General features: G+C 45.9%; 2 protein-coding genes across 4 annotated transcripts in view; both read left to right on the forward strand.

Moving 5' to 3' along the window:
* The window catches only part of sall2 (spalt-like transcription factor 2), a 179,852-nt gene that overhangs the window by 618 nt on the left and 153,798 nt on the right, over positions 1 to 25,436 (forward strand). Inside the window, exons 1-4 of one of the 3 annotated variants that reach the window (XM_084007667.1) lie at positions 1,312 to 1,544; positions 3,214 to 3,360; positions 5,168 to 9,033; positions 9,210 to 10,566. In XM_084007667.1, coding sequence (XP_083863793.1) covers positions 3,285 to 3,360; positions 5,168 to 9,033; positions 9,210 to 9,488 — 4,221 coding nt within the window. In that variant the 5' untranslated portion in view covers positions 1,312 to 1,544; positions 3,214 to 3,284 and the 3' untranslated portion in view covers positions 9,489 to 10,566. Of the gene's footprint in view, positions 1 to 1,311; positions 1,545 to 3,213; positions 3,361 to 5,167; positions 9,090 to 9,209; positions 10,567 to 25,436 lie in introns of those variants that run through there. The other 2 variants (XM_084007668.1, XM_084007669.1) reach the window with 2 other exon arrangements.
* Positions 11,857 to 23,738, forward strand: mmp14b (matrix metallopeptidase 14b (membrane-inserted)). The gene is made up of 10 exons (XM_084007691.1): positions 11,857 to 12,444; positions 18,486 to 18,634; positions 18,726 to 18,848; positions 19,101 to 19,408; positions 19,781 to 19,942; positions 20,330 to 20,484; positions 20,568 to 20,706; positions 20,804 to 20,954; positions 22,163 to 22,278; positions 22,358 to 23,738. The coding sequence occupies exons 1-10, from the start codon at positions 12,343 to 12,345 to the stop codon at positions 22,840 to 22,842; spliced, it is 1,890 nt and encodes a 629-aa protein (XP_083863817.1). The 5' UTR covers positions 11,857 to 12,342; the 3' UTR covers positions 22,843 to 23,738.

Genomic DNA, 25,436 nt, shown 5'->3' on the forward strand with positions numbered 1-25,436 from the left:
GATAGCCATGAAATTTAAGTGCAGATGTGCACGATCCCCAGAGGATGAACCTGAATATCTTCAGTTATGGTTTTTCCCTAATGGGCAGGAGCGGGTCAAAGCCTTCACTGATCTGGTGAAATACCTTCAAGTACTTGTTTGGAATCGGGAAAAACTTGGGTTCAAACACTCGTGATCCCCAGAGTATGAACCCCAAATGGCTCTTGTTGATTCTACAGTTTTTCATCCAGCATCGTCGTCGGCTTGTGTCGTGAAATCATTGCTGCATTTGTATTAATTTCATCATCAGAGTCTAATGGTTGAACGACAGGTTGAACGTCTAAGATATATTTCCCAGGATAAAGTTATTCAGAGTTTAAAATGCTGGAGTTCCTGTTGCATAAACGTGCTCAAATAAGATTAAGTTTACTTAAATGAAGTCTGTAGCAGCGCTAGGTAATCCCTTCCATTCTTTAAACAGGTTTAAAATCTAAATATAGATTACCTCACTGACTTAGAAGTATATATATAGACATATATATATATTGTAGACCTCCATAATCCACTGCTAGCCACAGACACCGTTCACATCTATTAGTGGCTTTATCCATTTCTATATATTTCCAGTGTGTTGTCTCCAAATGAGCCGTTTGTGACGGTGAAGAGGCTCCTGGCTTTGTCTAAACGGCTGCATCGGGGGTAATTTTGGCTGTTATATGTGCTTCCAACATTATGAGTCACAGACCCAAAATGGCTCAATAAAGACTGTAATGAACACCCATCGTATCTATAGAGATAAGCATGTGTGGTGCCAATAATCCAGCATTTAACACCATTTCTGTTGACTAAATATAAATGTGTTACAAAATGTAAATGATGGTTATTTATGACAGTGTGGTGGGGGAAGGGGAGGGGGGGAATCAGAAATCATGCACACTTGGACAAATCTTTAAAATCTGAATTCAGCAGGGCTTTAAAGGCCTGCTGTGCTGGGATGCACGCTGAGAGCCAATGTGGAGGTAACCGTGGACACTGTTTCCCAGAGGACCGTCTGGCAGATAGGGCCATTAATTATAAGAGACAGGCAGACAGACAGCTAGCCAGCTAACCAGACAGACAGACAGCATAGGCTACCGCAGAGAGAGCGCAGACAGGCCTGACAGGACCAAGGCCCCGACAAAATACAAAGAAAAAGGGAGGAAGAGCAGCAACGCGCGGCCAAGAAAAATAATCCTCCCCGCGCAGCGAGCAGAGCGTCCAGATATCCGCACCGCCCCTGCTTCTCCTGCCGCCGCGGCCGGCGGACTATGAGTGGAGACGTTCAGGCATAATAACCCTTTTGTCATATGAGAAAGAAACGCGATTTGCGACGGAGATAAATAATTGAAAAAAATGCGTCTGTCCGACTGCGCATCCCTGGGAGTGAATAGGGAATTGCTGCGCCAGTGTCCCGGCTGAGAGACGGAGCCGATCTTACCCAACATAAGCTCCCGAGCTTTCCCCCCCTCCCCTCCCTCTAGTGTCATTACACAATATCGCTGCCAAAAATCATCGTTTCAAACATGGTAAGTTCGTTTTTTCTTCCATGCGTGTTATATCTGAAGCGGGTTTGTCTCGGCGACGAGCGGCCTGCGGGGGAAATGCACATCCGGGACTGTGTTTTTTCGAGAAGTCATAATATTTTATGAATCATAACTTGTTATGATGTGGGAGCGCGCGTGGCGTGCAACAGGTCGCCGTACAGTAGCGGGGACGCGCATCTCTCCGCCGTATTTTGCGCTCGTTTCCAGGCGTTCGAGAAAACACACGTCCGGCCGTCGTGTAGCGAACATAATGGCAAGATGGCACGAGAAATGCGTTGTTGGCACAATAGAGTTCTGTTTTTTAACAAAAACCCGACAACGATATCATCTCTTTGCGACTGTTTGATAACTATGAGAGTTGATCACTTCTCTCTCTTTTGGGGCATTTTATGATCGATTACGCAACGGCGCGCATGTTTACAGCCTAATTCATGTTATTTTTTTTAATCATTTCATTTGTGCGGAAATCACGGCTCGGGGTTTTGGGTGTTTTTTGTTGGTGTTTTTTTTTTTTGCATTAGAAAAGTGTCCCAGAGGTCGAGTGTCCGGAATGGCGTTTTAAGTGTATTATATTGAAATGAATCGGACTTCCAGCGTCCAACAAAGGAATACGAGGCTGTTAGAAATAACTCCATTTTAACGTGTTTTTTTAATGCTGTCCTTTGGGGACCAAACAATCTGACTTTATGGTTAAAGCTCGGATGCATTTTTTTTTTATTATTCTGTCCAAGCCTCAGAGAAACAGAAGAAGTGTGTGTGTGTGTGTGTGTGTGTGTGTGTGTGTGTGTGTGTGTGTGTGTTGTTGGGGGGGGGGGGGGGGGGGTATGTCACAGGGCCCGGTTAAAAAATTATTTTCCTCTGTCTCTCTCCCTCTCTCCCTCTCCACGTGGTGAGCAGTCGACATGAGGTTGAAATGGGGGCATTGTGCGTCCAGTCAGCGGCCGTATGTGTCTCTGAGAGGCCGATGTTCACTCAGCTGTGCTCCCTAAACGCCATTGTTGCAAATTCCACATCGTTTCTGCCCGCGCGCTGTTTTACAGAGCTCACACACACACACACACACACGAGCTTGTGCGCGTGCACGTGCATGATAAGATGCCGTCCCCTCACACAAAACGTATGGTTCAATGTAAAAAACCGTGGTTTAAACCCTTTTTACAGCCACCTGTGCGCACAGTTTCCAACCATTTCGCGCACATTTGGATCATTATCGGTGAGTCGAAAGCTCGGGCAAAGTGGGGAAACTTATGAGGGTTTGCCAAAGAGTGGACTCTTGCCTCAAAAGAAGTGTTCACTCGCCATTTGAATGCAAAGTAGCAGATGAACAAGTGAGCTGTGTGTGTGTGTGTGTGTGTGTGTGTGTGTGTGTGTGTGTGTGTGTGTGTGTGTGTGTGTGGAAGGAGGGCCAACGGTGAGTTTTGACAAAAGGGAGACTTGTTGAGAGAAAACTGTCACACATGCCTCTTTGGTACTTCAGTCCTGTCTTTCTTTCTCTGCACCACAATGCCACCAACGTGGACACGCTTTGAGACTAATCAATCCGGAGCATCCATTGTCATATTTTTTGGAGATGATACTTTAGGTTTTCTTCATCCCACCACCCCCTCCCCCTCAAAGTAATTTAGAAACCTACCTTTTTTTCCCCCTCCAGTGTGCAGGGAGACAGAATAAAAGTTGTGTGTTGGCCAATGCGCCCCTGCGTCGTTCCCATCCTGCAGAAGCATGTCCCGTCGGAAACAGAAACAACCCCAGCAGCGTATGAACCTGACCCTCGGTGCCTGTGGGATACTTGAGCATGGTGAGAAATAGATTATGTGTGTCAAAAGAATACTGGTTAATCAGTTGGATGGGACGTTTAGATGGTGCCAGTTAACTGCTCATAATGATGGTATATGCATTCATGCTGCATCATTCTCATGCAGGCCTTAAACTGATGCTTTATTCATTTATTGCACTAACCTGTGAACTAGGATGACTTGTCCAACCTCATATGGGAAATACCACGTTTGGAATTTGAACAGCAATGTAATTATGGGCAGTTAAGACTTGTTTTGAATTTAGTTGATTAGGATGTAATCACATATTCTCCATAGTCATTTCTAAATGGGTTTTCTTAGCAGAATTATTAAACAGTTAAGTCCATTTAATTTGCATTATGTTAAGCGCAAAGAAAAAGAAGGCTCTGTGGAATAATTGGCCCGTACAGTCTTTAGTTCGTCCTCTATGGTTGCAGCCATTACGTGCTTTTCTTTGCCCTGTAAAAATCCAAATGTCTTCACTCCTCATCACTGCCAGGTGCAAAGACACAGACCACCCAGAATAGAAGGCTTTACAGTAAATGCCCTAGAGAAGTAATTGATGAAAAAGAATGCAGAGCGTATTTGAAAAATTACGTTACGAGAAAGGAGATGCAGGTTTGGGAGAAGTGAAGAGATGAGCATGGGAAGGTCAAGGGAAATAAAACTTTGTGAGGCACTGTACAAGGTGTTCTCACTGCAATGGCACTAGACCCTATTGTCCCCTTTCAGCTTTGTTGCTGGGCACTGAAGCATGAACATACCCATGAAGGAGTGTGTGTGCTTGTGTGCGTGCAAATGTGTGTATTTGTGTCTTTGTGTGTGCACTCCAGTCACAGGAGTAGGGCCCACATAAAACTGTAGCTTTGAAGCCAACAGCAGTAAGTTCTGTCTGTGTTTGCGTGTGCACGAGCAACCCTGTGCATACAAAGTGTTTGCCTCTTTTGTGTCTGTGCTGTGCAGTGACAGGTAGTGTGTAGGCCTATACACTTCCACATCCGTCCCTCTACGCTTTTCTGGAGCTAAGTTAGCTTGTTGACGGTCTGTAAGTCATCATGTCTGCCTGCAGGGCCAGTTTGTTTTCTCTGCTCGCCACCTCTCTTCCTCCGCCCGGCCTTAAACCGTATCAGGAATGTGACCCCGGAGTGTTTTAAGGTCAAGTCTGCCAGCCAATCAGGGCACCCTGTACAGTGTCCAGTACCCAACCAGGACCTAACCCGTAGCACCCCCATTGGGCTTATGGGGGAAGGGCTTTTAAGGAGATGAAAGAAAGACAGATTGAATGGAGGCAGGAAGAAAGACAGAGGGGCAGGGATGGAAGTGTGTGGATGTGGCTTGTTTTTATTAGGGGGCGTTAAGTCCATTGTCTTGTGCGTGTTGCCCTGGAAACAAGGTAGGCTCCCGTATGGGTGAGCGGCGCATTTTCTTGCAGATCAGTGTAATCTGTGTGTGTGTGTAGCATGTGTGACGTTTGTGTCTTTGTGTGAGTGTGGTGAGAGTGGTGGGGAGGCTGCAGTTGATGAGGGAAGACAGGACAAAGAGCAAAATGTTGGTGGATGATAAGGTGAAGGAAATTAACCCCAGAGGTTAAAAGTCATCTCAACTAAATTCTGTCATTATCTAGACATCCAGTAGCCAATTTTACTTCTCACTGTTAGGTTTTTTCTAAGTGCCCTGAAATGTGGATTTTTACTTTAAAAAGTTTTTGTTAAAAAGCTATATTCTAAAATGATGTTATAACATTATGTAAAGCTTGATTGTTTTCATTAACGATGATAAAATTACATTTAGATTTTCTTCTTTCCTTAGATGACAACTTGGCAGTGAAGTCAAACTCCTTTCCACTTAACCTGGATTATCCCTTGTGCTCTCCATCATCGTCTCTTCAAAGTTCCCAGCTGCCCCATCCATCTTTTAAGGGCTCTCAAACCCCCACTTTACCGACTGAGGAGCCACTGATATCCTGCTCACTGAGCCATCCCTCTCACCAGCCCCTCAAAGACCCACAGCCCTCCCTCTCTCCCGACTTCCCTTACTCCCCCCTCTCTCCCCAAACTCAACATCCAATTGACCTTGAACTGTCTGGTTGCAATCCTACGACTTCTACAAGTTCCCTCATCCACACTTCTGCACACATGGCCTCTCCCAAGTTGGGGCTGTCAGCCACCACCACCACCTCTTCTTCCTCCTCATCGTCCTCTGCCTCCTTATGTCCTCCACCGCACCCTGGAAGCCCCAGCCGTGTGCCCGAGGGCCCTCCAAGTCCCGTTACTCCTACTCCCAGCCCAGGAGTGACATCTGCCTCAGCCGCACCCTCTCGGGCCCAACTGAGCATTGCCCTGATCCTGGAGGAGCTCCGGGTACTTCAGCAAAGGCAGATCCATCAGATGCAGATAACGGAGGAGATCTGTAGACAGGTGCTGCGACTCGGTGGAGCCTCATATACCATAGACACGCCCTCCCAGCATCTCCTAGCTCCCCTGCCTCAGCTCTGCCTGGAAGACAGCAAAAGGGCAGCCAGCCCAACTACCCAGTCAAATGCATCTCAGCCTTCCACCTCTGTTGCTCCTCTCCTGGCATGTTTCTCCTCCCTGCTCCCTTCCCAGGCAGCCAACAAACCCACAAAGCCAAGCAGCTCCTTGTCTCAAATCCTGCAGCCCCAGAAGCCCCAGATGGAAGGCACAGGAGGGACTGCAGGGGCCCATGGTTATCTGAGGGGGAGTTCACGATCCTCAGCTCCTTCAACCCCTTCCTCTGCTGCCATCTCCATGGCTTCCTCCAACTATCCGCTAGCCTTGTCTTTAGCTCTGCCCAACCGCTATCTTCATGAGAAATCTCCAAATACCACTTCAGCGAGTGGGCACAGTGGCCTGTCCTTCCTAAATTCATCCCTCCCCACATCAGTATCTATGGTTCCAAACTCCCAAAATGCTCTGCAGTCTCTCTCTGGAGGAGTGGACTCTTCTTCTGCATCTGGAACCAATACCAGCCGCCTCCAACATGCCTGCCGCTTTTGTGGGAAAATGTTCAGCAGTGATTCTTCCCTACAGATACATCTACGCTCACACACAGGGGAACGACCCTACCAATGTCCGGTATGCCTCAGCCGCTTCACCACACGAGGCAATCTCAAGGTGCACTTCCTACGCCACCGTGAGCAAAACCCAGAGCTCTCACTTTCACTCCTGCCCCCTTCTTTGTTTGGGGTAGCATTAGGGGGTGCTGGGGGATCGGAAATGGGACAGACCATGAGCAGTGGTTGCAGTACTAGTGGCATGAATATGATGCAGAAGAGGCCAAAAAGCAGGCCTGATGATGAAACATGTGGAGATAATGTGGAGGTCAGTTGTGCCAATACTGGCTTTTCTCTGGGAGCCTCTGGAGGATCTGCTCCTTCTACCTTACCCCTTCCCCCTAGTGTAGACCTGGCTTTGATTTCCCACTCTCTTTTGCAGCTCAATAGGGCTGCAGCTGTAGCAGCTGCAGCCTCTATCACCTCTGGCTCCTCCCACTCTTCCTCCTCCTCTTCTACCTCCACCTCTTCTCTGGCTACCTCCCTCCTCACCAACCCTTCCTTGTCATCGTCCTCCACTATCGCAGGGTTATTCAAGGGTGCCAAGCAGCAGCACTTTGATGAGAACACCCCCCCTCACGCCCCAATGCTTTCTCCTGCTGCATACTCTCAGCTCGCACACCTGCCTAAGCTCCTTTTCCCATCTGTCTCCAGTTCTTCCTCTACCCCTGCTGCACACTCATCCCTCTACAACCACCCAGCCTTGGGCTTGCTACGCACCCCACTACCTTCTACTCCAGGCTCCCACCAACTTGCTTCTTCAAGCCAGTCTCAGCTTTCTTTCCCTTTCTCTTCATTTCCTAAAGTCCCAGGCCAACCCACCACCACTCCATCCTCCCTGCCTTCTGCCATGGTTACCTCCACCCCTACATCTGAAACCTCCAAGCTGCAGAGGCTGGTGGAGAAGCTAGAGAAGGCGCCCCGCTCCTCTTCCCCATGGACCTCCTCTACTTCTGCCTCCATGCTGGATATGTTATTTAGTAGTGCTACCGCCTCTCAAAGTTCAACCAACAGCCGTTTCACTAATGCCAACACTTCGACCACATATGTCATGGCATCCCCACCATCTTCAACTCGTGCTTCCACTTCTATTTCAAACTTCACCCATGAGATGGTTGCTGCTCTGGGCATGAGTGCCAATGGAGCTAGTGCTATGGCAGGAGGCTTGCTACCATCACTAAACATCGCAAATCCAGCTGGTAACCTGACAACCAATCAATGTGGGGTGTGTCTACGGGTACTAAGCTGTCCCAGAGCACTACGTCTGCACCAGGCTACGCACCTTGGAGAACGCCCCTTTCCATGTAAGATATGTGGTAGATCTTTCTCTACCAAAGGCAGTCTGCGGTCACATCTGGCCACCCATCATGCCCGACCACCCAATGCACGTGTCCAAAACTCTTGCCCACTGTGCCAGCGCAAGTTCACCAATGCTCTAGTGCTCCAGCACCACATCCGTATGCACCTTGGTGGACAGTTGCCCACAGATGGCACAGAGGATTCTGCACATGAGATGTCAGCCGACTCTAATGCCAAACCCTTGTCACAATCGCAATCCCAGTCCACTGACCCAAATACTGCCTCCAGTAAAACACCCCCTCTAGCAGGCCACTCGAAGAGCCCAGCCCCAAGCTCACAATTTCAAACTCAAGCAGTTGGCTCGGCCCCTGTATTTGACACTACGAAATCGGAGATCACAAAAAATCCCAGCAAGTCTGGCTCCTCCAGCCCAGACCTCATCCCCCCCTCTGACCTTAGCCCTGATCCTTTCATGAATCCCACCACAGAAACTCCACCTTCAGGCAACGTAGAACCCCCTCTCCTTTGTGCCAGCGTCCCCTTACCAGCCTCCCAGCAGACAGATCAAGCTTCCCCAGTCGGCAAAGACAACCAAGTTGAGCAACAAGCTACTGCTGACATCGACCTTCCTAAATGCACCCTCTCACCAACTTCTGTAGCGGTTACCAAAACCACAGTGTCATCTAATGCTAGGATAGTGGACTGTGGAGAAGATGAAGCATCTGCCTCCTCTGATACCTTCCATGGGTCCAGATTGAACTTGGAGGACTTACAAAGCACACCTGCCCTTGGTGACTCCTTTGCTTACACCTGTCCCAGTACCTCCTCTGAACCCATCCTGAGTCAAGATGTTTCTAATGTTATTACAACACCAACCTTGGAATCAGAGTCAGTCTCCTCCCCAAGGATGAAATCACCAGAACCCATGGAAGAAGACAAAGATCAGTCTTCCCTACCAGCATCACCAAAGCAAGACCAAGCAACTGTGCCTGACGACGAGGACCCCAACATGGAGTCCACATTGGAGACTGCTGACACTATTGGTGCTGAAGTAATGGGTGTATCACAGAGAGCTGCCACTTTTGTAAGGGAGACACGTCAGAGCTTTCATTTCGGTTCATATGGGAGGGAAGACCGGGTGGAAGAAGTTAAAGTTAGTGGATTGGCTCCAACTGAAGCACTGGATGTTTCTGTCCCCGTCAACCTCGCCCCAACCCTCCCATCGCCGATGTCTCGTCCTGAGAAGAAAACCTATTGCTGTGCCGAGTGTGGAAAAGAGTATGCCAGTCGCAGTGGACTGAAGGTGAAGAAAAAATATGGTGTAATATAAAAATAACTTTGATGACATATGTTGGCTGAGTAATTGTTGTAGCACAGTGTTTTTTCAGGAGATTGAAATTATATTTTACAGTTTTAGTAAAGAACTGTAAAATATTCTATTTTTCAAAGAATTGCTAATTAATTGCTTTATGTTCCTAGGGGCACATGAAGCACCATGGTGTGGCAACCAAAGCAACACGTCCACCAGCCCGGACCAGTCGTTCCTCCTCCGCTGACCAACTTCCATCTTCTACATCTATGACTTCCTTGAATATTCCTGCAACCAGGAGCTCTGCGGGCTTCTGGAACCAGTACCAAGCCTTCCTCAACACCAGTAACGAGCCAAGCGATGACCCAACTGGCGGCAGCCTAGGAGATAATGAGTCGGCTCCGAGAGCCACCGACGAAGCTGGGGAAGAGTCTAGTGAGGGGTCGTAACTCGGGTCAGCGTGATTGGCTGAACGTTCTGGTGTTTTCAATCAGTGTTTACCTTTTGGTGGAACTGTACGAAGTTTTGCGTAGTTTCTGCTTCCTTAACACATTTCAAGTAGCCTGTCAGTTTGATAGTCAGAGTAATATGTTTGTTTGTCAAAGTTGTGAGTCAATCAGCTTGGTCTTGTTGTGTTAAAAAAAAATAGACAGCAAATGTACAAATAAAGATGAAAATACTCCAGTTTTTGCTGGATTTGATAAAAAAAAAAGTGACACTACCTATGTTTGGCTGAAGTTGTTAATAGTTTGATGCACATTCTAAAAAAAAAGAAAAAAAAATTGTATCCCTGTTGTATCAATGTTTCGTATCAGACCTGGGTCAAATAAGTGAGTTTTTTTGTTGTTGTTGTTTTAAAATTTGACAGTATTGACTAATTAGTGAGCCATGATAGTACACTAAAAGAGTAGTTTCAAAGCAATGTATGTGAGTATGTAAAGATAACGGTACTTGTTGTGTCGTGCCATGTACCAAATCTGATCTGAAGTGGCACCAAAGGAGGCTTCATCTAACCAAAATGTAATTTCTTTGTAAATGTCTGACCTAGGTCTGTTTCATATCTTAAAAAAAAACAACAAAAAAACATTTTCTTTCAGTCAGAGAGGAAACTGATATAGACGAAGAAATTAGGTATGCAAAGTTTGGCTTTACAAGAGCACACAAGGCCAACAAACCGAATGTGTTCCAGTGGGGAATATTAAGTCTTTGGTCTTTACCCCCCCACCCCATCCCCTCCCATGTTGTGGATCAGATAACCTACTCACTCACGTCATTGTGATTCACTTTTCATTAGACTGTCCTGTTAAACCCGGAAGCACAGCTGCAGTGTTTGTGAACCCAGTGAGGACATGATCTCGTGTGTGACCTTTGACCTTAAGCTTTGTGAATATTATGATCGTTGTTTGGTCCAAAAGTAATATCTGTAACACTTTAAGTTACTAAAAAACGTTTAAGTTGCTATATATATCTATCAGAAGTCTATGTCTGTTTGTTGTAAGCTGTACTTTCAGTATCTCCATATTAAAAAGCGATTTGGAAAAAAAAATATCTCACTCTGCCTGATTTTGAGACATTTTTACAGAAGAAATTATGTCGTAACTGGTGTTTTTGTCTTATTTTCTTCGTGTATACATTTCCCTCACAGTCACACCGTTGATCTCTGCTCTCGAGCGAAACAATCAGAGCGAGCCTCTCTTTGTGTCACGTCCACCGAGGGAGTGGAGGAGGCCAGCTGTCTCTCCTCGGCTGCGGCCAACGCAGCAGCTGAGCAGCGGTACGTGTGCACAATATGTCGGTAACAGGAAACATGTGTGTCTCAAGTCTCGAACATTTAACTCCATGTGTATCGGTGTTTGTTCGTTTGTCTCAGGACGCAAACACAGCTGCTAATAAGCATCATGCCCATCCTAGTCGCATGAAATCTATAGCTGCCATTACCACGAGTGCTGCACGTGCATGCTAGTGAACACAAAGCCTGCCGTTATGGTCTGGAACCAAACCAACACTGTTTATAAAAGATTATCTTCCTAAAGGGGCCATATTATGCAAAATCATCAGTATCAGAAAAGACCATCATCTCCCTGTTTCTCTTTCTCGATTTAAATAAAGCTGTTATGCATATTTATATAGACATATACATACATTTAAACACTAATCAGATACTACAATATCTACTATATAGTAGGTGATCTGACTTGTGTTTAAATGTATGTGTAATGTATGCATTAGAGGGCGCAATTTCCCCCTTTTTAAAGCAGTTTGATGCTCCATATTGTGTGTTTGAGTAGCACTCAGTTAGAATCACAATGAGACTGTATTAATGTGTTAAGTGTGAGTGAGATCTGATAAGATTGGCCTATAATAAACGGATCTAAAAAGTAGGGTATAACAATATAAATCAGTATTAACTGGTTATTGCTTTGGGTTTGGAAAGAAAGCAGAGCAAACGTAGTTTTTAAGGTGGCAGAAAAGTCTTGACAAATAATTGATTGTATGATATTTATGTTCGTGGGAGTGGATGACTATTGATGGCTCGGCACCCCAAAAAATGAACACATCATCAAGATAATGTGTTTTTTCCACCGCATGAATGTTGTCGTTCGGCTCAGTGTTCTCTGTAAATAATAACATCTTTATGCATTGTATGGAGCATTCGGGCATTTAATCACAGCCTGGGAGTAAAATCAAACCGTGCCAGGTCTAATGCAAGGTCACCAAGTTGATTCCAGCCCTCCAGTGTGTCAGAGGGGCGGGCAGATTTAAGAGGGGGAGCTTTACAACCCTCTACTTTCCAGCTAAAGGTCTCCGGGGAGTATCAAACTACCACGTCTGCAGCGGCGAGAGAGGGGAAGAGGAGAGGGGATCAAAATAAGCCGACCGGAGGACAGCGAGGAAGTATAAGACCGCTTCATGAAAACAAAGTCGGCTGCAACATCTGGAGCAACGCGCAAACTCATTTTGGACGTAAATTACGCACAGCCTGCAGCCCCGGGGGCCCTCCTTCACACTTCCTGCTTCCAGTAACGTCTGACAATTTGCTCAAAAATACACCAAAACGCGAGAAGAATGCTAAATCTGGAGAGAAACGTCTCGTGGTTTAGGTAAATCAAGTCACAAGTTTTAGGCGCACGTCTTCTGGAAACTCTGTTTTTGCACCAAGTCGATCTCGGTTGCGCCGTTTATGGGATACGTTTTTTTTTTTTTTTTTTTTACAGATAATGTTTTGACAAATAGCAAAGTGAAGATTGCGCGAAGTCCTACAGGGAGAGCTGCCTGTTCTTGTTTTGTTTTCTGGAGAGTGAGATGATGGCACCAGAGTTTAAATCGCTTGTCCGACTGCTGCTGCTGGCGGTGGTGTGGGAGCTGAGTGCACATGGAGCGACGGAGCGACAAGTCAACCCAGAGGTGAGAAATACGCCAGATGTGAGGCACGAGCCAGATGTGGAGAATAAAACCAGAATAGAAGAGTAAAGCCAGATAGAATCATGGAATAAAGCCACTAAATAAATGAAGAACCAAGCAACAATGTTGGGTAAATAAATGCAGGATTAAGGAAGTCAAATAAATAAAGCCAGATCAAGGAATACATGAGGATAAATATAAAGTTAGAAAAATACAGAATTAAGGAATAAAAGCCAGATAAACAAATGCTGGATCAAGCAGTGAAATAAGACCGATAAATCCAGAAATTGGGACTAAAGACATATAAATAAATCCACAATCAAGGAATAAAGTCAGATAAATAAATCCTGAATAAAGACCGATAAATTAATCCATAATCAAGGAATAAAGTTAGATAAATAAATCCTGAATAAAGAGAGATACATCAATCCAGAATTAAGGAATTAATCCAGATCACTAGATCCAGAATCCAAAAGCAAAACCAGATAAATAAATCCAGAATCAAAGAATACAGCCACATAAATAAACCCAGAGAGCACTAGGTATAATAAATAAATGCAGAATAGAGAAATAAAGCCAGGAAAATGAAAGTAGATAATACACATAAACCCAGATAAATAAATGCAGAGTAGAGGAATAATTAGCTAAATACATCCAGATAGTTAATCAAACCCAACAAATAATGTGTACAATGTAGAGTTGAGAAATAAAGTCAAACAAACAATTATGCAAAAAAAAAAGAGGAAGTAGATATACGGTTCAGAAAGGTTTAAATTACTTTTTCCTCATATTTAGGATTCTTCCTGCTATTTCATTTCACAGACGTGCACTTAATGAGCAAAAGACTTTGTTAAAGCGCTGCTTCCTGCATCCTGACGGTCGTTCCAACAGCGGCCTGTAGTTGGCGCGGCGATGTGGGAACGGCTTTGACCCTGGGTTAGAGGAAGCAGCCCATAATGATGATAGCGCTCGTGAAAACACTGAGAAGTGCTGAGAGGGCAAAAAGCAGGAGAGCAAGAGAAAAAAAAACAAATGAGGAGAAATGCATGAGCTTGTATTGTGGTCGGGGCAGAGAGACGGGGGCAATTTTTGTGGGAATGGAGGGTGGGAGGAGGGGAGGGTTGATAGTTGTGGGTGCAGCTCTATCCAGAGGGATGAGGAGATGTAATTGTTGACATCTGTCCTCAAGTTATTGCTCAGAGGACTGGGGGAGGGTTTGTTTTTTAACAACCTGAGGGGTTCTGCAGCTTTGCACAGTTTGAACTCACAGCTGAAGACTTCCAACAACCCACACAAGATCTGGCCTGAGGGTACCAGGTCTAAGTAGACCGGGGCACGGTCATGTTCTGTCTGCAGTATCAGCAGTCCTGCAACCCCCGCAGCCAGGAAGTTCTGTGTTTATGGTGCAGGAAGTGACTTGTTATGGTTCCTCTACACACCTGCTTCCTTCGTGGCGTTAGTAAATATATATATGCGTATATGTGTAAGAGCAGAGTCCGGAATTATTCTGGTGGGTCTCAGTCCCACAGTGGTGCCAAACGCCCCTCCAGTCATCGCATCCCGCCTATGGGATTATAAATCCAGCTGCTGGAAGAAACCTCCGCTGACCATAAGAACTTAAAAAGTTCCAATCATTGATTAGACTGTAAACAGAGGAGCTGGCCCACCAATCACAGCCCAGAACCCGGATGTTAAAGACAGCAATCAGATCTAAGTCGTTAATATCTCTCATTATGGGACGATTAATGTCACGAAAATACTTCTGATATAAAACTGTTGAAGTGGCACTAAAACATGTTAGAATCACTTTACGTTTTCTGAAGAAACAAATATTTTTTTGTGCATTTTTTGGTCTTTTTGGTGAAAAAAACGATAAAATAATCCATAAATCATTTTTCACTTGTCTACCATGAAAGTGAGGTAGACAGCTTTTCAATAATATACACGATTCTCCCAATAATGTAAACTCACAGCAAACTTAGTGTGTTTTTTTTATCGAGATTAACGATAAAAACCATATATAATCGTCCAAGTTGAGTCATAAAAGGTGTTTTGAGCCGATCTTTGTGTATCAGCATCAGAACGAAGGGCAACATCAACATTTAACAAGCTGAAGTGTTTTCGCTACAACACCAGGGAACATAAGTGGTTTCATGAAGGAGTCCGGTTTCTGTGGAAAATTGCACCAAAGAGCCGAGGCGGACTCAGCCTCAAGTGTCCTGGTTCAATAAGTTTATGTTCATTCAGTGATTCACCTGCTTTTATGATGTTTCTGTACAAAACCACTACTTCCTCTGTCTATATTCACTCAAACGGGGGATGTTTAGAATCGCATAAGATTCCTCCGAAATCCCCCAAAGTGCGTCGCTGCACAGTTCCTCTTTTGAGTAGGTCGTGTTTTAATTAACGAAAAAGTCTAATTAAGTGGGTGCGCTGGTGAGACACGCGGACGGGGGTTGTAAGGATGCAGAGGTCATTTCCTGTGGTCTGTGGTAGAGACAGGAAGTGGGCAGTGGGTTGTCGTTTCGCCGCTAAAAACACCTTGATGTGTCAGCAACCACCTGCCTGTGACGCACACACACACGCACACACTGAACGTTTAGTATGTACATGCACGCATGGCTGGCAGCTGAGGTCATCGGCTAGAGAGGAAGCCAAATGGACATGAACATGAGATGATGAAAGCAAAGCGGGGAAGACAGTGAGGAGGCTGTTGATGACTAGAAAGAAGGGCATTGTGGCGACGGGAGTGATGCAATCTGGGAAAAGGACGGTATGGAGAGAAACGGAGCAGTCATCCATTTGAACTGGACAGGATGTAAATCACACACACACATCCTGTATGAATATCACTTCTTTGTGCTGCAAACGGGAACAAGACTGGTAACTTTAGACCAGTCCTGACTTGGTGTCTTGCTAGTCAATTAGAGGAAGGAAAGGAAGGGCGCGTAGTTCTCAGACAAAGCCACATCGTAAAGATCACCAGTGGGTGGCCCGATGGCGTTCTCCCCGGGGAGAGATAGGAGGTGTTTCAGGAAATAAGGTAATGCCCCGAAGTCATTACCTCATTTCCTGTTCACAAAGGAAGCGAGCGAATGAGCCAAATTTCTCCATTTTCTCTGCATCGGAGATTTTCGTGGGATTGACTTGTTGCCCAAATGGCACCGATGGAGACGAGTGTTTTTCCACTCTTAGGTCAGCGGGTCTTATTGTCGTTGGCTGGAGGATGGTTGTTTTAACAGACAGCAGCTGACGGATGGATTTACACACACATAATGCATGCATACACACACACACACACACACACACACACACACACACACACACACACACACACACACACACACACACACTTAAAGATCTTTCTATGTGTGTATTGAGGAGCTCATGGCCAGAGGCGTCAGCAACAGCATTTGTAAAATATTCATACAGTAAATATATAACAATATGTTTTGTGCTAAATTTACCTGCACATAAACTCCTACACACACACACACACACACACACACACACACACACACACACACACACACACACACACACACGCCAATAATGAGCTGTTACAAGTGTAGTGGGAAGCACACATCTGACATAATCCTGCAGCTCTCTCTCTCCGTACAGACCGAGTGGATGTGTATTACCCAGCATGCCTCGGGTTTGGACTCCCATCGGCGTTGAACAGAGTTTACTTTCCGTTGGCCCTCACCGAACGGAACAAGTGACTCTGGTTTCTTTTCTGAAACGCGATCCCTCCTTCTCCCCCCGTCACCCAACGAGCTCTCTGCCTCCCCACATCCATAGCAACCGCTGTTTGATTCCCGCGAATCTTCCGTTAAACAATGAACTCACGTCGCCGCTGCATGTGTAGCGAGCTGCGCCACGTTTACCTCAAGATCCTGGATTTTGGCTTCCTGAACGCACCTTTGTCTGAAACCAAAAGGTTTTTTTTTACGCAGCATATTTAATTATCCTATAAACAGTTAAAATAGTTTGCTTAGAAATGGATAATGGTTAAACCAACAGTCTCAATCGACTGAATTAATTATTGATGGATGAATAATCAAAATGACGCCGATGACAGGGTATATGAGTTGATGGGTCAAGTCGATGAGAGAGGTGGAGAATCACCACCTACATCAAATCCTCTATTAGCCGGCTGTCATCTCCCATGCCACTGTAAATAGTGACCATTTCCTCCTTCCTGCTACTGCTCTCGTTTCTCAGCCCATTAGTGTGTTCAAAAATAGCCGAGTGCGCCGGTTGAATGAGACTTTGTCGAGTCACCTGAGGGACCCACGAGAGAGGCGTGGGAGAAGTTAAAACAAGCCTTCAGTGTCACATCGACAGCAGCCTTTTGACTGATTTTTTTTTTTTGTCGAAAAGAAAAACACGGCCGAATGTCTGAGAAGAAAAGAATAAGGTTTCAGGCACTCCTGCTTTTTTTCTTTACACTCACTGGGAAAGTTTTTGCGTTCGACTCTCCCGCTCGCTTGGAGACACTGGAAAACAGGGAGTCTTTATGTCCACCGGAGCTCCGTGGTGTGAGTCAGAACCAGAAAGGGCTCATTCAGGGGTGAAGTCCAAACACCGAGACCTCCGTGTCTCCCAAGGACGGTCGGGGAGGGAGGGATCAGAGCCTCCCAAATGCTCATTCTGCCGCTTCGCTCCGGGTCCCGAGCTCACACAAGTACAGTCACGCATAAATATTTACACCTACGGACCCGAGTTCACATTCAGATGGTCTACGTCAGCACCACTTGCACACATATACGTTCTCGTTGGGAAACATGCTGAAACAATGTCCAACATGTTTTGCCTTAGTCAAGGCCTTTTCAAATGTGACAACATAAACATTCTGGATCTATTTCCTGTTTGTTAACGCAGTAGGAAATAAACAGGGACCAAAGCCAGAAAAAAAAGGTCTACACAGCAATAAGCAAGTGGCTCTGGGTGTGGTTGTTCATAAGTATTTACCCTCAAGTCTCTGGGTTTTCCATAAGAGAGAGGGATGAGGGAGAAGCGAGCAGAAGGGGTGGAGTGACGAGGCAAGGACAGAGACATGGACGTGGGGGGAAGAGTTTGACTTTGAGGTTTGGATGCACCGAAGAAGAAATTCCCAGTTTAAATTACTGACTTGATGCTGCTGCTCGACTGGAGACATGGGGTTGAGGTTGCCCGAGGCCTGAGTCTCACCCTGGGACACTCCCTGGCCTTCTCTCTTTTCAATCCTCTTCCTTTTCGACCAGAGCTATAACGCCAAACAGATCCAGTTACGTCAAATCGAACAAACAAGTCCTAAAAGTGCATCACAAGCTCAACAAAAGGTCTCGGTTTTCACTGCGCTCACAATAGCCTCACTGTTATTTTGGGGCCTTGAGAGGGAAGGAGTTTGGGAGAAAGAGGTGCAGAGCGGAGCGGCTGGCGCTGGTCCAGATGTCAAACCAGTACGGCAGGGAAAATGGGTTTCCAGGGGGGAAAGTAAGGTCAAGCGACGCTGAGGTTGAAGGATCCAGAGGCCTGAAGAACACACTGAGCATCACGATAGTTTTCAAGCACAGCAACAGGGATGAGCAATCTGCACCTCAATGTAGAAACTGAACTTTAAAAGGGAATTTCCTCGTTCAGTTTCTGTCAGCAGGGTTTTTGTTTGTTTGAAGGGACGACAGCTTTATTGGCATTGTTCCTTCATGTTGACCTTGGTGTTAATCAAACTATTCAGTGGAGAACCGAGTGTTGAACAGCTTCAGTGGTGAGTCATTAGATGGAGACCTGCCAGGTGCTCGAAATGATGTTGCTCCGACTGTCCAAGTATCAAAACACAGAAAGATGTTACTCAAGAGCTTATTTTCGCTGCCAGAGAGGAATGTGTTGTTGCTGCTGCAGTCGCATTAAAACGTCCTGGACTTGTAATCCTTGTGCTTTTCTGTTTCTGATTTATCCTTTGTTTTCTCCTCTTTGTAACGGAGATAGAATTTTCCTCGGTTTCACGTTGCAACATTTCTCATGACTCGTGCTGTTGTCTCCTTTGTGTTTTGCTTTTAAAGTCATGGCTGCAGCAGTACGGTTACCTGCCACCGGGTGACATGAGGACCCACGCCATCCGCTCCCCCCACTCCGTCACCTCGGCCATCAGCGCCATGCAGAGGTTTTACGGCCTCTCCGTCACCGGCAGCTTTGACACCAACACGATCGAGTGAGCACCCGCCTCCACACCCTTCAGTTCGATATTGTAAACTCATTCCTTGCCCCGGTTTTTGAGCGGACTATGTTTTTGTCTTTGGCAGGGCCATGAGCAGACCACGCTGCGGCGTGCCGGATAAGTTCGGTGCCGAGCTGAAGAGCAACCTTAGGAGGAAGCGATACGCCACCCAGGGCCTGAAGTGGACCAAGAACGACTTGACTTTCTCGTGAGTAGGCGTGGGACGATTGTGAAAAGTCAATGTCCCCGACTATCCTGGCAGAAATAATCCACAAGATTATCCTGATAAATCATCAAACAATCTTCATTAAGATGATCATAAATCATCACTTGTGACGAATGTTTTTTTTATAGCGATACGCGATAAAATCACATATCGTCCGGTCCCGAGTCGTATGTCAGCAACGCAATGAACTGACATGAGAAAACCCAAACTGATGAGGTGTTTTTTCCTCTTCAGTATACAGAACTACACCCCGAAGGTGGGCGAGTACGAGACCCATGAGGCCATCAAGAAGGCCTTCAAGGTGTGGGAGGGCGTCACCCCGCTCCGCTTCCGGGAAATCCCCTACAGTTACATACGGGACAAGGTGGAGGAGTTCGCCGACATCATGCTCTTCTTCGCCGACGGTTTCCACGGGGACAGCAGCCCATTTGACGGAGAGGGGGGCTTCCTGGCACACGCCTATTTCCCCGGTAACGGCATCGGCGGGGACACCCACTTTGATGCGGCTGAGCCGTGGACTATTGGAAACAAGGATCTGTTAGGTAATTTTTGGTTTTCTTTTCGTGATTGACCTGATGATGACACGTCAGGAGTCAGCTGATCTCTGTTGTGGTGCAAAACACGAACGGCGAGTCCCTTCTTGCGCCAGTACTTTTGAGGGAGGAAAAATCCCCTATGCCTTGTTGATTACTGCAGAAAAAGAGAAGCGTTTATTTCTGGAGCTTTGCCCTGTCAGCAGTTTGAGTGTGACACATCTTCTTATGATCTGTGGATAATTTTGATTTACGGATGTGATGAGAAGGATCTGTTTGCATTTGAGTCACTTAAAAAGCAGACTACTGATTGTTTCATAAGAGCAAATCCTCCTATTTCCCATCTTCATGAGTCATGTTAAATGTTTTTTTTTTCTCCAGGTAATGATTTATTCCTGGTGGCGGTCCATGAACTGGGCCATGCTCTGGGTCTGGAGCACTCCAGTGACCCCTCAGCCATCATGGCTCCATTCTACCAGTGGATGGACACCGAGAACTTCCAACTTCCTGATGATGATCGGAGAGGCGTACAGCGGCTTTATGGTGCGTTATTGACGGTTCGCCATCCAAAGACTTGTCTTTATTCTCCTAACTGGCATGATATGACACCAGAGATCTGAAGAAAGGCAGATATAAAGTACTATGTCTTCAAGATAAGATAAGAGTTTATTATCAACCCTTTATTCGTCCCAAGGGGAAATGTACAATGATGTATAAGAACCTGCTTTTGCTGAAATTTGTAAGTTTAACAAGACTGTAACCAGGGGGAATAACACAATTCTGATCAATCACAAAACAGTTTGTTCTCTGAAAACAAATGGCGTAGTGCAACATGTATATAAAGATTTCTCTCCGCATCGGAACAAAGCAACCAACTGAATACGCCTTAAGTCCCTGAAAAATCATTTCCATATGTCCTTGTTCACATAGGCTCAGGCCCTCAGTCCCCTGATGGGACACCCCACTCACCATACCCGAACCCCGAGCCCACCTACTCACCGGAAAAGCCTCGATTCGGCCCCAACATCTGCGACGGACACTACGACACCATCGCCATCCTCAGGGGTGAAATGTTTGTGTTCAAGGTAACCCTTGTGCAACCTCGTCATAATTCTTGATACAGTGGTTTGTCTGGCAGGCTGTTAACGCGTCTCCTTTCCCCTTTCAGGAGAAATGGTTCTGGAGGGTACGCAACAACCACGTTCTGGACGGGTACCCGATGCCGATTGGTCACTTTTGGAGGGGACTGCCCACTCATGTCACTAGCGCTTTTGAAAGGGAAGACGGGAAGTTTGTTTTCTTTAAAGGTATGTCTGGCACAGCAATTACGATTTCCCTTAAACGCAGTTACGAGTTATCTCACATGAACCCTCTTCTTCTCTCTCTCTCTCTCTCTCCCTCCAGGTGACAGGTACTGGGTGTTCACCGAATCTATCCTGGATCCTGGTTACCCTAAGAGTCTATCGGAAATGGGCACCGGGGTTCCCAAGGATCGGATAGACGCGGCTCTCTTCTACACTCCCACTGGACAGACGTATTACTTCAGAGCAAACAAGTAAGTCGTCTTCTAGTGCGTGTGTGTGTGTTTTTGTGTATCATATCCCGCAGTAAAACTGTACCAGACAGTTCGGACTTTGAGTCAGTTTCCTGTATGTGTGTAACGAGGATTTTGCCCCGCCCCTTTTTGGGAAACTAGCGGCAGGTCCTGTGTCTGCTAATTCCAAAGAGCCATTTCTTCACAAACCACAAATCTTCTGGACATCCTGACGCTGAAATGGCATTGTTCAGGCAAACAAATCTAACAACATCTGGCAGCTAAACGTCAACAAACACCCGAGCTGACTCACTTTCGCAAAATAATACAAACACATTATGCTGATATAATTATACAATTTAAATATACAATTTCAAACAAGCCACGATGATACACAGGCATGACACACACACACACACACACACACACGAAGTGTGTGCGGTTTAAATCCACTGTGAAAGCTTGTTATGTGTCATCTTTGTTACAGAATATCCTTGACTGTACTTAAATCTATTAAACCAACAGCAGCAAAAGATGTGTTTGAATGTTGGCCATATAAGGTCATGCCAGTCACTTATCCTGAACTACAAACCTGCATCTCATTTAAACACTGAAACAAATATTTACAACAGAGTCACTCCGTAGCAGAGAGCCGCCAAAGAAAAGTTGAATTTCAAGAATAAAAGGGGTCAAAGAAAGTCTCAAGTTTATTGGATCAAAGAAAAGTCAGGACTCAACTAATTCAAGATAAGTCCATGTGAAATCTGTTAAGACAAGTCCAAGTCAAATCTCAAGAGAGAGACATTTCTGTCAGAACAAATCTCAAGTTCTTTAGAGCAAGTCTAAACCTGGCCTACAGACTCAAGATCTGTATTCAAGTTAGTCCACTTCAAGTTTTGCCGTTATCAGAACAAGCTCCGAGTCAAGTCCCGAATCCTTTACAACAAAGAAAAGTTAAGTCTATTAGGTACATTTTACATTCATTTGACAAGTCAAATCATACGTTTTTCAAGGCAAATCAAAGTCAGGTCTGAATTAATTCAAGATTAAAACCAAGTCAAATTTGTTAGGGCAAGTCCAAGTCAAATCTGAAGTCATTAGAGACAAGACCAAGTCGTCATTTCTGTCAGAACTAGTCTCAAGTCCTTCAGGGCTCTGAATGAGACCCTTCACCCACCATGGCTGTTCCTTTCTTTACCCCTATCTCTTTACCCCTCTTCTTCCTTAAGATATTACCGCTTCAACGAAGACTCCCGAAGCGTCGACCACGGCTATCCTAAAGACCTGAGTCTGTGGCAGGGAGTTCCCGACAACATCAAGGCAGCCTTCATGAGCAAAGATCAAGGTACGGGCGGGCGGATATCACCTCCATCATTTACTCAGTCCAGGTTTTGTTGCTCACGCTTCTGTCTCCGACCCCGCAGTGCACACCTACTTCTACAAGGCCAACAAGTACTGGAAGTTCAACAACCAGATGATGCGCGTGGAGCCGGGATACCCCAAATCGGCCCTCCGCGACTGGATGGGCTGCCCCAACGAAGACCCCAAGACGGACGGAGGAAGAGGCGGCGGCGGACACGACAAGGACAAGGAGCGGGAGAAGGACAAGGAGCGGGAGGATAAGGACAGAACTAGAGATAGAGAGAGGGAGAGGGAGAGGGAGAGAGAAAGGGAGACGGAGAAGGAGAAAGAGAAGGAGAAGGAGAAGGAGGAGGATACGGAGGTGATCATTATCGAGGTGGAGGAGAACGAGGGCATGGGCGGCGGCAGCGGAGCGGCGGCCGTGGTGGTGCCGTTGTTCCTGTTGGTGTGTGTGATCGCGACGCTGGCCGCCTTGGTGTTTTTCCGCCGGTACGGCACCCCACGCCGACTCCTCTACTGCCAACGATCTTTACTGGACAAGGTGTAGACGAGGGGGGAAGGGGAGGAGAGGGGGAGGGAAAGACGGGGGAGAGAAACAACTAGAAGGAAATCTTTAACGCAGATAGCTGAGAGCGCGTAAAACTGGAGAAAGAGCAGAAGGAAAAGAACCAGACCCAAAAAATAAAATATTCGTACCACTGCCAGATGCCTTTTGCTTTATCTCTCAACCACTCCGGCCTTCCATTTTTGTTTTACTCTCCCTTCCCTCTCTGCCTCTCTCCTCGTGGTTACTGACGCCAGCTCTTTGCTGTTTGTTCTAGCCTTTTTCAATGTCTTATTTTTAGGTTTTGTTTTTTTTGTCAGTGGTCAGTGTTTGTGTCCTCGTGAATTTCTGCTTCAAACTCGCATCTCAACGACGGCCATTCTCGCATGTTTCCCTCGAGTTCCCTCCCCACGTTTTTTTGTTAACTTGAGCACACTCACATTAGCACGCATTTTTTTTTTGTTTTTGTTACTTAATCGTCGCACGTCAGTCAGTGTTGGACCGTAAAAAAAAGGGAAACAAAACATTAGCTTGAGTCCTTACGAAGCAGATTCAAATCAGAGTAAAGCAATAAAAACAACTGTTCTCTTCCCCCTTTTTTTATATCAATGTCTGTAGTGCTGATATTATGAATGATGTCGTCATTATTATTATGACTAATACTATTATTGTTGTTGTCCTACGTGTAAAGAATGTGTTTTTGTACATTGTCATTAAAAAGTCCTGCTGGACAGTGACATACAGTTTTGAAAATGGCCTTAATTTTATAAAATGTGTGGGGACAGTGAATGGGGAAGGGGGTTATGTATTCTTGAAACTTGATTGTTTTATTATTTTATTTTAATTTTTTACCTTGAATCCATCTCAAATGAAAATAAATTGGAAAAAAGATCTGAAAATGACTCCTTTTTTGTCATTGTACTTGAAACTGTGGTGCTGCGTTACTAGTCGGGGGGAGGGGGGGGGGGGGGGTAGTTTAACAACAATGATACTAGTGATACTGATAATGATCTAGTTTACTCTATGAGATTGTGTCTGTGTCCTCACTCGCTTTATATTTTTAAGCTTTCCTCACAATAATAAAGTAATTTCAAAAGGCTTTCTGTGCTTTGATTTTCACTTAGTCAACCATTCGTTTAACATTCCTCTCTTTCTGTTCACCGCTCTGAGCTGAGCCCTTTAATGTGGTAACATTTCCAGCTGAGCCTCACTACTTTCACATAATCCAGCTCTCACCTGGACTCTTGTCGATGACACGGCTCAGCCGTCCTGGTCTTCCTCCCAGTCTTCCTGGACCTCCAGGTTTCTTGCTCCCCGACTGCACCACTCTGCGTTACTGGGGTTTTCGGAAACTGGCAAGGCCGCAAACTGGGTCGGAAAACGCGGACCGGATCCAAAGCTTAAGTAGAAACAGGGATGAAGAGGATTGTGTAAAAGCCATCGCTGCACAGCAGGAAAATATATCTCAGCTATACGGCCAGAGAGGGTGTGTGTGTGTGTGTTCTTGTCCATACTTATGAGGACCACAAATCCTTCAGGGGAAAAGCAGAGGACATGTTCTTTTTCTTCAACGCTTAAGGGTTTGGGTTGAAGCTTTGAGGAGCAGCAGCTTTATCTTTCCATCATGTAAGTCATCACGAGTAACGCGGTACAAACATGGCTATAAAACGCCTTCATTTGTGCATTATGCACTGTGTATGTGTGTACACTCCCATCCAGCGGGAGCCAATAAAAGCTCAAACAGCAATCTTAGGCGTCTCCTCAACTCCATAACGAGCCCGCTAATGAACAACCGCCATGCAGCCATTAGACCCAGCGTTGAGAAAGAAGTTGGGCTGGAAGTCGGCACCTTCCACGATACAGTATGTTATGATTGCGGCGACGGGGGCTGCATGCAATGAAAATGATGAGATCGTTTCCCCATTGTGCTGAAAAAGATTCAGGGGCGCCCGCTTGTCTCCACTTCTGCAGTTGTTTTGAGGAGCTGGGGAGAGAAGTCACGAGGCGTTTTTGTGGGGGGGGGAGAGAGGACGGGGGAGGGAGGGAGGAGGGTTAAGTCATTGAATGCCAGAGATGGAGCAGAATTCCATGAGCAACATCTGGAATTCCAACTGCATCATGTAGGTCAGACGCACAGCAGGGACGCAGCAATGAGGGGATGGTGGTGGTGGTGGGGGTTGTTTAATTTGCTTTTATGGACTACATCAATGTCACAATAAAGGAGATGTAAAGAAGGCGTTTTGGGTGTTTTTTCGTGCGTGACATTTTCGAGTCAGACGTCCAACTCCGGGTCACTTACGTGATGTTTTCTATCTTCCTCCAGCTGATTCTGCAAAGCGAGGAAAAGATTTGCCTCAGCACAATTCTTCCCCCACAGCCCTCTCCTTTTTCTCTTCCCTCTGTGTAACCCGAGAGCTTTTCTTCACTGTCTGCAAAATGACTCACTCACTCTTTTTTTCTTCTTCTTCACAAAAGCCCAACAAAAGACCACACCACACACTGCCCCGGCCTCTTCCAGCCGACTCCGCTCCGGCTCTCACATTTCACCCAGATAAATGAAAAAAAAAAAGACTGACTCCAGGTTTAACAAACATAAA

This window comes from Eutrigla gurnardus (assembly GCF_963514095.1).
Source record: "Eutrigla gurnardus genome assembly, chromosome: 4".
Taxonomy (NCBI): domain Eukaryota; kingdom Metazoa; phylum Chordata; class Actinopteri; order Perciformes; family Triglidae; genus Eutrigla; species Eutrigla gurnardus.